Source organism: Boleophthalmus pectinirostris, unplaced genomic scaffold, assembly GCF_026225935.1.
Source record: "Boleophthalmus pectinirostris isolate CB_2022bp ecotype Guang Dong unplaced genomic scaffold, ASM2622593v1 HiC_scaffold_2, whole genome shotgun sequence".
In the NCBI taxonomy this organism is placed as follows: Eukaryota; Metazoa; Chordata; class Actinopteri; order Gobiiformes; family Gobiidae; genus Boleophthalmus; species Boleophthalmus pectinirostris.
In genome coordinates this window covers 17,518,721-17,533,913 of record NW_026571152.1, presented here as the reverse complement: position 1 = coordinate 17,533,913, position 15,193 = coordinate 17,518,721, and the positions used below count along the sequence as shown (strand labels likewise).

The 15,193-nt window shown below is 40.4% G+C and overlaps 4 protein-coding genes across 5 annotated transcripts in view; 2 read left to right on the top strand and 2 right to left on the bottom strand.

The window, feature by feature from the left end:
• Positions 1-192: 192 nt before the first annotated feature.
• chkb (choline kinase beta) lies at positions 193-5,563 on the bottom strand. 2 transcript variants are annotated; one of them, XM_020932150.2, is made up of 12 exons: positions 4,982-5,563; positions 4,636-4,744; positions 4,443-4,556; positions 4,200-4,333; positions 4,019-4,123; positions 3,459-3,517; positions 3,075-3,131; positions 2,749-2,836; positions 2,574-2,682; positions 2,184-2,284; positions 1,435-1,516; positions 193-1,356 (listed from the first exon to the last, which is right to left on the bottom strand). In XM_020932150.2, the coding sequence occupies exons 1-12, from the start codon at positions 5,452-5,454 to the stop codon at positions 1,300-1,302; spliced, it is 1,488 nt and encodes a 495-aa protein (XP_020787809.1). In that variant the 5' UTR covers positions 5,455-5,563; the 3' UTR covers positions 193-1,299. The 2 variants fall into 2 exon arrangements, with proteins under 2 accessions (XP_020787809.1, XP_020787810.1); XM_020932151.2 differs by lacking the exon at positions 3,075-3,131 and having other exon boundaries at positions 4,982-5,562.
• A 346-nt stretch (positions 5,564-5,909) lies between these two features.
• Positions 5,910-8,922, bottom strand: LOC110166794 (zona pellucida sperm-binding protein 4-like). Its single transcript, XM_020932098.2, has 8 exons — positions 8,412-8,922; positions 8,155-8,339; positions 7,986-8,083; positions 7,257-7,414; positions 6,983-7,175; positions 6,338-6,521; positions 6,189-6,264; positions 5,910-6,082 (listed from the first exon to the last, which is right to left on the bottom strand). The coding sequence occupies exons 1-8, from the start codon at positions 8,920-8,922 to the stop codon at positions 5,982-5,984; spliced, it is 1,506 nt and encodes a 501-aa protein (XP_020787757.2). The 3' UTR covers positions 5,910-5,981.
• On the top strand, positions 8,683-13,607 carry LOC110166795 (zona pellucida sperm-binding protein 3-like). Its single transcript, XM_055155242.1, has 8 exons — positions 8,683-10,352; positions 10,419-10,537; positions 10,638-10,741; positions 10,806-10,983; positions 11,060-11,177; positions 11,986-12,071; positions 12,804-13,306; positions 13,406-13,607. The coding sequence occupies exons 1-8, from the start codon at positions 9,921-9,923 to the stop codon at positions 13,471-13,473; spliced, it is 1,608 nt and encodes a 535-aa protein (XP_055011217.1). The 5' UTR covers positions 8,683-9,920; the 3' UTR covers positions 13,474-13,607.
• Positions 13,608-14,882: 1,275 nt separating this feature from the next.
• Positions 14,883-15,193, top strand: part of mapk8ip2 (mitogen-activated protein kinase 8 interacting protein 2) — a 34,771-nt gene continuing 34,460 nt past the window's right edge. The window contains exon 1 of the mRNA XM_055155241.1: positions 14,883-15,123. Coding sequence (XP_055011216.1) covers positions 15,059-15,123 — 65 coding nt within the window. The 5' untranslated portion in view covers positions 14,883-15,058. The remainder of the gene's footprint in view (positions 15,124-15,193) is intronic.

The window sequence follows — 15,193 nt, the reverse complement described above, 5'->3', positions numbered from 1 at the left end:
CTAAAAACTTGTCCCCTTCACTGCATCACCTAGGGGCACTTCATGCTAACTGCAACTATAGAGAATGGAAAAAATGAAACCATAGCATCAAGATTTTTAATGTAATTAACAAGTGCAAGGATAAAGAAAGTCAAAGTTTGATGTTACAAATAACTGCATAGTCTACAGTTAAATTCAGTCCAACAACACTAATGAGAGAAAGTAATAAAGTTGGTTTATTAACTGAAATACTTCAAAGACAATGTACATTCAAAATAATATTTTTGAAAATCTATAACTTCAAAAAGCAGAATACACAGATAATAACAGAAATGATATAAGGTACATATTAACCAATACAGAGAAAAAAATACAAGTATCACATTACATTGATACTGTTAAAATTATTTTGTATCCACATGTCTGTTACTTAAAGGGCCTATAGAGGAGCAAAAAAAAATTACTTAAATAAAAGTATTATATATTATAGTAAAATGTTGTAGTACATGCTTGAAATTGTACTTTTACAGTAAAAACAATTTCACAGTTTTTTTAAGTATTAAAGCATAAATAATTGTTTTGATTTTTTTGATCAACAGTGGTGACTAGCAATTTCTTCTTCTATACATTTTTGTAAATTTTTGTTTACACAAAGCCAGAACTTCATCTCAAAACCTTTAGTCAGTGTGTTACCATGAATGTGCCAAAATACCCCCTCAAACCATTCACTGTACTTTTTACTTTTCAGTCCTGTTCTATAATGTAGTGAAGTAGAGAGTACAGATGTAGTAAAGTAAAAGTAAAAAGTATCCACTGTAAAATGTACTTCAATAAAGTAGAGATATCCAGGTACTTTTACTTTTGTTATTTTTATTAATGATTCTAGCCTCTTCATTTAGGAACATAGTGGATTGGACGCAATACAATACTAGTTACAAGTAGCCCTTTTTCTAACTCTGTAATTTTCATACTTAGCAGAGGGAGGTAGCAACTACTACAACCATTGAGATTCTCCTACAGTCATTATGTAAGTGCAGTTACTTGAAATTATTGTACAGCAACTGTGTAACTGAGGTAAAACTATTGATTGGACCACTGAATGAACTGGTCACACGTGTTGATTAAAAATGTTAAAGTAATACTTAAAGACAGATAAGGACAGCATATTACGTGCACATTCCAAACAGTATTTCACAAAATGGGGACAGTCGAGTGCACTGATGGTCAAAGGCAATCGGACTGTGCTTCTGCTCTGTGCTCCTGTCTGTCACTGTGCTGAGCTCTAAGGACTGTCACAGAACTGCAGCAGAAACAGAAGCTTTATGCAAAAATCTTCTTCTGTTTGAAATAGGCATCAAAACGGACCTGCGCATAATCCTGAGAAATCACAAAGTTAAGTTCAGCTAATCAGTTGATTTAACTGTATAATACATGTATTTCTTTATAAATACTTACCATGTATCCAAATTCAATCTTTGATAATTTTGCCTGAATGATGGACCAGAGCCCCCAGAGAAAGTGAGAGGCTAAAGCATATCTGTACATCCAAACACAGCTGTTAACTACATTCATCCTTCTATATTGCGCCCAAAAACTGCAGTTAATACAGGTAAGTTTAAAGAGGGGGTATATTAACACTTCTAAGGGTATTAATTGTTAACACATAACATATTTAGATCACCACTACCATTGGAAATTAATTTGCCCTCTAATGAAACTATTGCACATTGTATCAGGTTTGTGAACAATACACTACAATGTGTATTGTCTTGTATCAGGCTTTTGTATATGTATGGAAAATTGCCATGCAGGACATAGGAACATGGGTGACATAGGACTGTGGGCTGAGTCTTGGACAGATTCGTACTGCTAGACAGATATGTAAATAGATCGACAGATACTTTATTGATAGAGAAATTCAAGTCCTGGTGCAGCAGCATTTCTACTGCACTTTTCATCCGCCTTTGTGTCTCAGTCACAGGTCTCAACGCTAAGGAGGATTCAAATAGTGCCCAGGAGAGATTGCTAGATTACTCAAACATACATGGCATACAGTATAACATAACATGACATATAAAACCTCAGGCATGTTTTCTTTGAGGAAACATCATAGCACGGTAGAAAGTTCCATAAACTTAATTTTGCATAATACCCCCTCTTTAAGAATTTATTTTATGTTTAAAATAAAAATCCACACAAATTACCTGTTAGCCTCAATAATCATGTCCTCTTCTACACAAGCCCAGTCCATCTTCACATTAGAAAGTCTCTCTTGTTCTGCCAAATAACTCCTGAGGAAATGAAGCTATGAAGGACATAAGTTCATTGTGTTAACCACCAGATGGCAGCATAAAGCTAAGGAGCAATGTTCTAAGAATGAGTGAATGAGCTCCAGACATGTGCCCCATCCCAGTTCTATTTCCTTGCCTCTTTGACAGCTAGATTTCTGTGCTGTCAACCACATTTACTAAGAGACTTTGGAAATAGCCTTGCGCTGTGCACTATGGCCCTATGTCCTTAGCAGGACAGGGTATTCAAGGAGTCAAGAAAGACACGGCAAACAGAATTGGGCAACAGTAAACAGTTAATCTCACCTGCTGCTCTCTGGTTGGGTAATTCTCTGGCGAGGCTTTGAAGAAAGGCCATTGGTTGTAGGTATAATCATACATCCATTCACAGAAGTGGTTTCCAAAGTCAAACCCTCTGAAAAAATATCATGTATTATTAGCCTACTAGCAATATTAGGGTATAGTTTATGGCATCTAATACCTGTAGTTATAACTGCTGTATTCAAAGTCTATCAACATGAGTCGTTCATTTGAGGATTGGTCCTTAGCTTCAAGAATCAAAATGTTACCTGAAACAAGACAAACAAGATTGTCAACTCAAACATTTTATGTACTACCACTCGAAAGTTTGGACATATTTTTTGCTTCTTTCCTTTATATTTACTACTTACAAAATTTACATAATACATTTGTAATAATTAGATACATTTGTAATAAATAGAGACATCAACTATGAAGCAATATGTATAGAATTACATAGCAAAGAATGTTTTAATAACACTAAATATTTTTAATTCCTCAAAGTACCCTTTGCTTTGTTGACAACCCTTGGTCTTCTCTCATTGAGCTTCATGATGAGGTCTCCTGAAATGTTTTTCACTTCCTTGCATTGTCAGGGTTCATAAGAGGAGAGTGAGCAAAGCAGCACTCAAACATAAAACCCTTTTGGAGTTTTTTCATACTTTACTACCTTCCAACCATGTGTATTTATTCATAGTTTTGATGGCTTCAGTGAGAATCTATAATGTAAGTAGTCATTTGAATAAAGAAAACATGGCATAAAAGTATGTCCAAATGTTTGACTGGTGGTGAAGAGAAATTACAACAGCAGACTCATGTAATCACATAATGGCAGCAGTAAAAACTACTATAGAAATAAATAGATATACCAGGCTTTGCAAAACGACTTACCTTCTTGTACATCATTGTGACAGAACACAACAGGGGAGGGGGTCGCAGCCAGTAAAGCACTGGTTTGTGGGGAAACAAAGTTGTTGTCAACATTATTTATTAACATTATTATTCAGAATGTATTACTTTTCTGTTTCTAAAAAAAATAAAAGGATTAACAAAGCTATCAAAATAATTTGAACTTGAAGATTAAAAGAATGACACAAGCTATCAGTGGAATGTTCTTGTACTAGATACCCCACGTGTCTACAGATAACAAAGCCAATAAATACAGACTGATTTTGTTGGCTGCCAATAGAAGGGTGACTGAGGGATCAGGGAAGAATAGGGCAAAGGTCACAAGAGTAGAAAATAATATTGCAGTACTGTAAGATTCTGGAATTACAAACTGAAACAACATAGAATTCTACTCCTATGTCTGTTAAAATGTTGGCTATGGTGGGGTGCCAAGTAAGGACCTGGTAATGCTCTAATAACAAGTTGTTATTCAGTTAAAACGCCTTTTGTGGACCATTTCAAAATCCTTGGAAAATGAAAACTGCGCTGGAATCTCAACTCACCGGAGCCTCTCCAGTTCACCAGGCAGGTCCAGCTTCATCAGCTTGTTGTACTTTTTTACATGTGCTTCTCGGTTAAATTTAAGTTTCATCACTTGATCCATGTATCTGAAAAGAAAGGATACATTAATGACACAGATGACATTTGTGGAACTAAATCAAAGTCAAAATGTGGGTTTCTTACTTGTCAATGGTCCCAAAAAGCCACTTGGGCTCTTTGTTGAAAGGCATGAGCATATTATGGAAACGTGCCACTTTCGTAGCAATCTCAGCAGAGATAGATGGCTCTGAGAGATGATCAGTGCGCATTCGAGTATTCTGATATAAAGATATAAACAGAAAATTATTGTATTCTAGTAAGAACTTTGTAGCTACTCAGTAGCTCAGTAGCTCCTACTCTTTCACACTAAATACAGAAGCCTCATACCGTGAGGTACTGCTCTAACCGTCCTTCTGGAAATATGCCATAAAGTTTTGGCCCAAGGGTTCTTTCTGCCAGTATGGCAAACATGACACTTTCTAACACCAGTGAGTCCACACCCTGAAACAAACAAACAGGAGAAGCATGTTACATGTTTATAATGACAGAACAGTTACCATGGATAGCTGTATAGACCAACCTGTAAGATGGCACCATAGACTCGGAGCAACACCTGCCTTGGTTCCTCTCCCACCACAGGCACATGGTCAGGTAAGGAACACAGGTAGAGCAGGTTACTCAGCCCACCACTGGAAAGGAATCATTAGTAAGCCTAAAGCTGTTTTTGCATTCGCCTATGATTATGTTATTACACAGTAATAGTGTCACTAACCCTGTACTCACAATGAGTAGTTAAGTTCTGAAAGATTAATTTACCTGCTGATATGAAAATCCCCTTCATGAATGGTCGAACCGACCATGTTATTATTATACAGTAACATCTCTTTACACGCAATGCGCAGTAAAGTCCTGGAAGCATAATTTACCTGATAATGCTGATTTGAAAATCCTTCTCTTTTATTGTCTTCCAGGACCCGGACAGAAAGTCCCTGCACCAAGCGTACGCCCTGCCCTTAGTGTCCCGGTCCACCTCTTCAGTTCTTCCATCCCGAAAAGACTCTGCCTCGGAGTCGTCATCGCCCACCTGGGGGCTGGGTGTCCGCAGTCTCTGGATCGCTACATCCAAAGTGCCCCCCACGAGATTCTTCTCCACGGCTGGACCAGTGTCGTCTGTTTTTATGCAGCTGAAGTCCACTGTGCCTGGTCCCGCTATGCCTCTGTTATTGCTCATATTGCCTGACTGTATCATGAGTTTCCTGGCGAACAGTAAAGGGAGCCCTAGCGGGAGCCCGATGTGAACTGTACGCCTAGAGCGGCAGCTGGAGCTCGCTGACAAGCGCACAACGCCGGTAAAGCTACTTAAGCGGAAGAGCCAAACATAGGACAGTACGCACCGCATGGGAGGAGGCTGGTGGTGTCGACCAACGTATCGGATTCAGAATATGGCTCACCTTTACCCTCCAAAGCTACAGACCAATGCAAGCGGATTAGGAGAAAACCAGGAAATAAAGAAACTGGCGGACCATGCGTCCAATAAGAGCGCACACAGTGGTTACGTCATTCAAAAGGGATTGTGGGAAACGAAGTTTGTAGGCTGGTTTCGTTTATTCGGTAAGTCCACGTTCACTCTTTTCATTGCGAATTTTCACACACATCAACACAGTGACAAATGTGTAGCAATATTTATTTGATTCTGTATACATTCATTCGAAAACAAGTTTGACATTACATGTTATTAACCATGGAAAATATTTATAATATTTATCACAACTTTAGAAATATACTATTCTGATAAAAATCTCTTTGTAATGAATTTCTAATATATATTTCTGTGGTTACATTTTTGTGGTTTCAACAATATGCCATTAAACAGCCTACTAAATTGTCTTGGATACCTTTGTATTGACATATTTTATAATAACAAAATTACATGACTTGTCTTCGATCCACAATGATGATGCCTTGACTAGTCACTGTAGTGGTTTCAGCTCTGGAGCCACTCTTCACTGAAGCAGCTATATCTCTCCCTGTTTGTACAAGCACATTTAGTCTATAATACTAAACATCCAAAGTTACAATATCAATATCTTTCTAAGGGAATCAACAACAAAAAGGAAATGGTCAAATACTCACTCTTTCTGAAGCACCGAGGTTCACAGTTGTTTTGAAGACTTGGTGTGCAAACCGATGTGTTGCAGTGGATGTACACCTGAAGAACAGTACATGTATTCAAAACATTTCTATTAGTCATACTACAGTTTATGATGGATTTTAAGTTGTACCTTTTCTTTCAAAGGTGTTAAAGCCACATCCTGTTTCACATCTTTAGCTGGATCAGATGGACCAGATGCCACAAATGTAAACATCTTGAAAATGAATCTCCTGTAGTGCATGGGGTACATGAGCCCCGAAGATGGCCCCACATTGACCAGGGTGGTTTGGTAGCGATCATCCCGGTAAGGACAACTGCAAGATTGAAAAAAACAGGCTTATATAACACACATACGACAACTAAACATATTTGACTGTCAAATCCCAATTTAAAGTGGGACTAAACGCCTAAAGTTTGCCCACAACCACATTTCAAATAGAGCTGCTAAACTGGGAGGTGCCTGTTATGGACTAAAAAAGAGAGTGACAGAAGATGAGAACAATGTGTCTAACAGGTGTCCACACTTCAAATTTCGCTCCTGCAGCCATGTATTTGTAATTAGAAAAAACGTGGCTGTAATCAGGGCAGTCTTTCATGATATCACCCACAACTATTACTACTACTAATTGCAGAGCAGAATCCACACTCTTAGACTGAGGTACTTTTAACCAAAAAGGTGCAAATTTAAAATTTGTACACAGTCCTATTAAAATACCATATACGCATTTTGGTAGCAAAAATGTGAATTTAGCATTTAGTTTCACTTTAATCTTACCCATCAATCAGCAAGTCCCACTGGGGTAGACTCTGAGAGTAGGGGCTGGAGGTGGCCCAGCATCGGCCCAATGTCAGCACCAAATTGGGGTCTGTTCTCTCCAGCAGTCTCACCTCCACATACACAGGGTCCCGGAGCACCTTTGTGACCGGGTATTCACTATCCAGGTAGTAGGAGTTGTAGGCCACGTCCTCTGTTCAGACAAGCACAGACTTATTAATCACAACAACATAGGAACATATAGTAGATAGAATAAAGCGGCCTTGGAACCCACCTTCCACACAGCCCTTTACCGTACACTGTCCGTTGCCTAGCCTGAGCTCCACATGCAGAGGACCAGGAGCAGCCACAGGAGGAGGAGCAGGGAGGGTGCCCACTTCAAACACCAAAGCATGCACTGAGGTTCCGATATATCTGCACTGGATCATCAGGCTAAAGCAGACACATCAATATTTGAAGACACTTACTAGGTGTACATTTGTACTTTCTTTCTCATTTATTCAAGGGTGCAATTTTAAATCACTGTTCACATTAGCCACACTCTAATTAGAAAGTTTTATTGTGTTGATCTAGACTAAAATATTAGAAATATTAGTTAATGCATGTTTTTTTTTTTTTTTTTTTGCATGTTTTTCTGTTTGTTTGTTTACTTAATAGCACTTGAAAACAGGCGTCTTTACTTGGAGTGGGCTTGTATCTCCACAAATCTGACTCTTTTTTGGCCTTGCTTGTTTCCTTTTGGTATAATCTTCCACAGTAGGGCAGAACAATTCTATCACCATGGAGAATGTTTCACAGCATGGTTTTAACTTTCTATTTCCATGGAATCATCCAGGTGACATTCCAGAAAGTTACATACTGTGCCTTTAAGGGTCTTGCACAAAGGCACACCAACATTAAAACTGTCTGCACCCTGTCAACTTAATATACTTAAATTTTACTTGTTTCTACATATTCCTGGAATGTATGTTATATTGTATGCCTTAAACAACACCCAACTTACTCAAATTGGCTGTCCCTGGTAATGGCTCCATACGGCCCAACAGCAACTTCATATGAAGACGACATTCTGTTTTCGTAGGTTAGAACCCCATTTTCAGACTCCTGCCACAAATGCTCATGTCAAGTAATGATAATTCACTTCAGAAAAATTGGTTTTCATGGTAACTTACTGCCACAACAGTCCCACAGCTTGTAACAGGGAACTGATAGATGACAAATTCTGTGGTTGACCCAGCAGCTTGGCAGTTCTGATCAGTGCCCATAAAATGAATGGAACTTAAGTCAATGTTGGGCAATGTGGCATCTCGGGCAACTACCACAATGAACTGGGCATCTTTTGTGCACTGCAGAGTTACTGTTAAAAGAGATGGCCATTACAAATATTTTCAGTAGTAATAGTAGTAGTAGACAGTAGAGAAACACTCACCAGCTTTGCCATAGTAGCACATCTGCCCATCAAAGCAGCAGTTGATGGCTTGGCATTCTGACACAGAGATTTCAGGGCGTCCACAGTGGATCCTGTAAAATGGATCCACCTCACAGGTTTGAAAATCCGGCTTTGGGACATGGGGATGCTGAGGCTGCTTTGTGTCCTTGGGTTGCTGAGGGTGCTGAGGGTGCTGAGGGTGCTGAGGATGCTGAGGGTACTGAGGGTGCTGAGGCCTGTAGGGGTCTTGTGGCGCAGGTTTCTGGGGGTCCCGTGGTACTTGCTTTGGAGGTGATGGATAGTTCACCTGAGGAGGTTGGTTAGGTTTCTGTGCAGACTGCGGGGGTCTCTGGGATTGGGGTGGTCGTTGATACAAGGTCGGCTGGACGTTCTGAGAAGGCTTAGGTCGCTGAGGATCCTGAGGGTTCACCTCCTTGAAATACTGTGCACTTGCTAGCCCCCCCAACACTAACACCGCCAGAAGACCAAGAGCTACAAGTCTGACTGCCATGGCTCCCTGCTCAGAGATCCACCATGGACAATGGGCACGAGGCTGTGGAAGGTCTGGGCAACAGCCTGACTTTTATAAGTATGGTGAGGTCTGGCAGTCCCAAACTCTTCTCTTATTGGCTGAGCACAACCACCAATCAGACAGCCTTTAAATTGGTTAATTCTCTAAATAATCTTTCATTCTGAAGAATCACATTGGCATGAACATACCTAAATAACTGCCCATCTTTGTATACTTCAGACAATCAGATGTATCTTTAATGTATCTTAAATGATGGGGCTAGTGCCATGAAAAGGAAGAGCGTATTGGCAGTGACCAGGGTCAAACAGGTCTGTATGACCAGAACTGCAGGTCACACACACACAGGTTGTATAACATGAGATCAGAAAAACATGAATGTTTTTATACTGTGATGCAAAACAGACACATGCCTATATCATACTAAAGCAATATTCTTACATAGACCTATGTAACAAACCTTCAACAATTACATTTTTATGCTGAACATTAGGAAATACATGCAGCAAAATAATATGCATTAACACCTTAAACATATGAACTAGCAAACAACACAACATTCTCTGACCTGCTTTACAAACAGATGATTGCTCCTCTATTGATTTGTTCCAAATAACAAATTTACTTTGGCAAATAACTTGGTTTGACATTTTATGTGGAGGACAAGAAGACATCAGGTCAGTGTGACATTTTTCTAAACTTAGTGTCAATGGCTCTAAACACATATAAATGTACAAATGTAATAAATACAACATATCCACACTATATTTGTTCCTTAATATGTCCATCTCTCAGATCTGGAGTGGCCCTCTTAGCTGTTGGTGTAAATCAGCAAAGTACACGTATATGGGCCAGAGAGTTGGTCCACAGGGCACGTGGTGTCAGGCATCAGAGGGTGGGTTCTTGGGGCATATAAAAGGACCTACCCAGGTGTCAGGGTCCTCTACAGCACCCAAGGGGGACCACCTGTAGCCAGAGCCATGCTGTTGAAGTGCACTGCTACGTGCCTTTTGGCACTAGCACTGTTTATTAGCTTCTGTGATGCACAGTGGCAAACCCAAAACCAAAAGCCTCAGACACCCAGCAAGCAATGGCCTGTAGACCCTCAGCAGACCAAGCAGACCTTTGAGAAGCCTTTGGAGTGGAAGTACCCCGAGGACCCTCAGCAGGAAACCCCAGGCCAGCCCACTGTGCCCTTTGAGGTCAGGCATCCTGTGCCGGTGAGCACTGTGGCAGTGGACTGCAGAGAGAGTTTTGTCCATGTGGAAGTGAAGAAGGACATGTTTGGAATAGGACAGTTCATTCATCCTGGAGGTTTGACACTGGGAGACTGTGCTGTCTCAGCTGAGGACACCAGCGGCCAAGTGCTGATCTTTCAGTATGAGCTGCAGAGCTGTGGCAGTGAGCTGAAGGTAAATCTGAGGAAAACAACACAAACAGACCAATTCTGAATGCTAATGTTTGTGCATTTCTTACAGATGACAGACAACTCCTTCATTTACTCCTACGTCCTGAACTACAATCCTCCAAATTATGGGGACTCTCCTGTGGTGAGGACCAGCAAAGTTGCTGTCATTGTGGAATGCCACTATCCAAGGTTTGTCTATCAGAATAGAGCTGCCAGTTTGAATAACGCTGAAATGAATAAGTGCTGTATTCTTTCCAAATATATTAACTTACCTTTTTCTTTTCTTTAGGAGGCAGAATGTGAGCAGTTTAGCTCTTGATCCACTCTGGGTTCCTTTCTCTGCTGTCAAGGTGGCGGAGGAGTTCCTGTACTTCTCCTTGAAACTTATGACAGGTGAGCTTGCCCTCTTTCACCTGTCTCAGTGTGAAATCTATCCTGACACAGTTTTACTGCACAGATGACTGGGTGTATGAGAGACCGAGCTACGTGTACTATTTGGGAGATGTGATTCTTATTGAGGCATCTGTCATGCAATACTTCCATGTCCCTCTGAGGGTATACGTGGACAGCTGTGTTGCTACGCTGACCACTGATGTAAACTCCAGCCCCAGATATGCTTTTATCGACAATCACGGGTGAGAAACAGCACTATGAGATACACAGTTACATTCTGTGTTTTCTTTGACACTGATAGTTTGTGTCCATATACAGATGCTTCATTGATGGCAGAGTGACGGGTGCAGCCTCACGCTTCCTGCTTCGCCCTGCAGAGAACAAACTTCGTTTCCAGCTGGACGCCTTCAGGTTCCTAGGAGTGGACTCAGGAGTGGTGAGCACTTTTTCTTATAGGCACTTTTCCTTTTCCTGGACCTGATTTTAGTTTATTCTTCTTGAGGTAAATGCTCTTTACATCATGCATTGATTCATTTTACATAGCATTTTCTCAGGTAATAACTAATGCAGAAGCTACAGACTTGTCAAAAGTATAAAAAATCAGACTCTAATCTAAAACTAGTATCAAATTAATGCTCATTTGAGCAGTGAGCAGGTATTGATACTAAAAAATGAAATAAACTTTTCCTGAATAACTTTAAAATGAACTTGAGCTGTATCAAAACAAGTGTAAGACCACATAGACTAGTATACATTGTAGACTATGGAACATACTTGGATGACTGAGGAATTGCATAGATATAACACCACATGGTAATATACTATTACTATTATTTTATGTTGAAAATCACATTCTATTGTCTAGATAAAAAGTGTTTTTTATAATCATTGTAGTATTAAAACTGGTATTAAGTATAAAGTCTATTCCTCAGTATCAAAATTGAGTTTGATTTTTTTTTTATCATGACAATACTACTGACAAGGTCACCTTTTTCCCCAGAGACTTGCTTCTCTGTCATTCTCTGTGCATTTTCCAGAGTGACAAAAAAGCAAATAGTAAGCATAGATTGGAGAAATATAAGGAAACAACTGCAGAACATTACCCAGAAAGGACTAACTGAGTGGGACTAAAAGTTCAAACTAAAACATGTTCTTCACTCATGGTTTGAAATCATGCACAGGCCCTTTAAATAATAGTGTTAGTGTGCTCTGATAAGCCCAAATCTAACCCGATGCTCCAACAGATGTATATTACCTGTCTCCTGAAAGCCACATCCGCTGCACATACCATCCATGACCAGCACAGAGCCTGTTCATACATCAACAACATGTAAGTACCACAAACAGACTACATAAGAACTTAATTTACAAAGCCTGTTATTAGTTGAGAAAATTCCTAGTATTAGGTACCATTAAAAAGTATCCATAGAAATAAATTATTTTATTTTGTTTTATTTTATTACGATTTCATCACTTACCTGTTTTAGATTTCTAGGTATAGATTAACTAAGTAATACTGACCAACACCAGTGTAGAGACAGGAAATGGCTCTTATTTCCCTAAAACATAGTTAACTTACTACACAAAAGATGCAACTGTGCTGTGGAACTGTTACTTACCCTTCAAATAAAAGTTCAGATATTATGAGACACTGTAGGCGAAAGTCAGTCACTATATTTGTGCTTACAACATCCAACCTGCCATCGGATTAACTGATATTGTGAAACCAATACCTGATCCAGAAAATTTTTAGTATACCAGTATCGTATTGGTGCATCCCTAGTGCCAGTATTCTAATCTAGGTATTGCTGAGTACTAGTATTAAAAAAATTAAATAATCTAGTTCTTAAGTACAATTCTTAAACAATAAATGTTGACATTAGTGATTAGAATGTTTTCCTCACAACCGAAAGTGGATTTCACGATGTTCAGGTTTTTCTGGTTTCTAGCATGTTGTATTTTAACTTTAGCTTGAACAAACAAAAACTGAAGTTCTTATCTGATGACTTATGCACACTGTAAATACAAAGAAATTGTCTGACATGTGTGTCTTACCTCCCAGGTGGAAGGAGGTCAATGGAGCTGATGCCTCCTGTGGCTCCTGTGAGACTGGCATAGGCAGTGTCGGTTCAGGAACTGGTGGAGACACTGGCGTTGGGAGTGGGTCAGGGAAAACTTATGGGGGTGGGTCTGGTTCCGGTTCTGGACAAGGTAGCGGGTCTGGGAAAAAGTATGTACAGTATGGGTCAAGCGGCGGGTCTGGGGGATCAGCCACTGGTTGGTCATGGTCACCTTCTGGTGGGTCACAAGGGTCACAAGGGTCACAAGGGTCACAAGGGTCACAAGGGTCACAAGGGTCACAAGGGTCACAAGGGTCACAAGGGTCACAAGGGTCACAAGGGTCACAAGGGTCACAAGGGCTCACTGCTAGCCACTATGTGACAAGCTCAGGGACTGGCTATGGAGGATCCACAACAGGATCGGGGTCTCCTCCTTGGAACACTGTTGCCAGAAATCCCCATCCAGCTGTTGCAAGGAAAGTCCGGGACGTATCTACTGAGGAAGGTATGTACACAGTAGTTCAGTAACATTGACTATAACTTGAAAAATACTGCATTCAATTCAATTCAATTCATTTCATTTTTTTTTTTTTTTTTTTTTCAGTTTTCGATTGGGAAGGTGAAGTCACTGTTGGTCCTTTTATCGTCAATAACAAAGTAACCAGAACCTAAGATCTAGATTCTAATATCTGAAATAAAATAAATTATTAAAAAAATAATTGTGAACTGTACAAATATGATCTATTATTACCCATAAGTTCAACAATATGAACCTCAACTTAATGAACAATAAAAATAAGAGTACAAAACATACATGTTAATACATCTGAAATAAATATTATCCTGTATTATTAGATATGAATTTGTTTCAGCTCATGTTCATTTTCTGTAAAACTTTGAAATTGAAATAAAATGTCAATAAATTTTAACTAAAACAAAACTGCTTCTTTGTTGCTGTCTGCTACATATAAATGAGCTTAATGGGCTGCATAAATTGAAAAAAACTTGACTGCTAGTCTAGCAGTGACCATGTGTCTCATGAGCTTTAGCAAGTAGCCGAGTAGTTGGTTACCTAACTTTTTCATCGTAGCTGTAGTTCAAAATTACATTGTTTTGGGTCCATGTTTGTAGCCTAATACTAATGAACCAAGTACGTGCGCCTCAGTAAAGCGCGACCTCTTGTGGTCAATTTAAGAAACTACAGTTCGGTTCCATTTCAGTTTCAGCACCAGAGACAGCGACAATCTCAAGCGGTTTCTGTAGAAGACCTGTCAGGGAAATTCAAAACGCATGCAACCAATCATGCTGTGACAAAATTCACAACAATATTTTTAGGACTCAAAATCTGATCACTGTGGCTTATACAGTTTCATGGGTAAATAAATATGATTTCTAACTTTACAGAACATTACAGTGTCTAGTTATGCGGATTCTGTGTTTGTCCTGTTTTGCTCTCTACGTGATATCGACCCCACTTCTCATTTCCCGTGGCATTGTTTAGTCAGCACACTTTCAATCACGAGTTGATGGTATCACTCTTGTAGCTGCTATCCGGATGAGTCAATGGCTTAAAGGAACAGTCCATAGTTTGATTCCTACAATTGTGCTTTGCGGGGAATCCCATACAGACATACAGCATACGCAAGAGGCTCAAATTTGATCAGTTTAAGTCAGTATAATGAGCTTGCCCCAGGTGTGCTGAGATGTCTATATGTGGCTGCATTCTTCTCAGTCACGCTGCTGATACGGTAGCGTTACTGACGTTATGAGCATCCCCCCTCCCTCTGCTGCCCGCTCTCCTCCGCTCGTCTCCGCACCTTGGCTCGCTCGGTGGCACGCGTTTTGGTTTTTCTGGGGGGAGCACTGCTGTTGGACACTACACTGCGGTGCTGCCATTTTCACAGGAGAACATTTTTGGGTGGATTTTATTTAATTTCCTCCAACCATCCTCTCATCGCAGTGACCAGTTCCTTCCTCTCTCCTCTCTCCTCCTCTCCTCCCTCCCGCGCCTGGTGTGTGGATGTTTGACTGCAGATTTGATGGTGGTGCTGAGCAAGCGCGTGTGATTGAAGGCTCTCGGCCGAAGGGGGGCATCAGAGCTGGGGCCAAAATAATCAACCCGGAATCCCGCTTCGTCGCCATCCAACGGCCCGCTTCCCTCCACCCTCCGCGCTGCGCCTGTGGATGGACTGCGCGCTAGCTGATCGGTGATTTTTCTGCAGTCGCTGTGAGTCATTTGTGGTGAAAGAACAAGAAGATGGCGGACAGGGCTGAGATGTTTTCCCTCTCTACTTTCCACTCGCTCTCTCCCCCCGGATGCAGGTAAGGGTTTTTGCAACAGCGCGTCAAAGCTACGAAGATAATGCACGGCTTTTACGCAGTGACATTGACG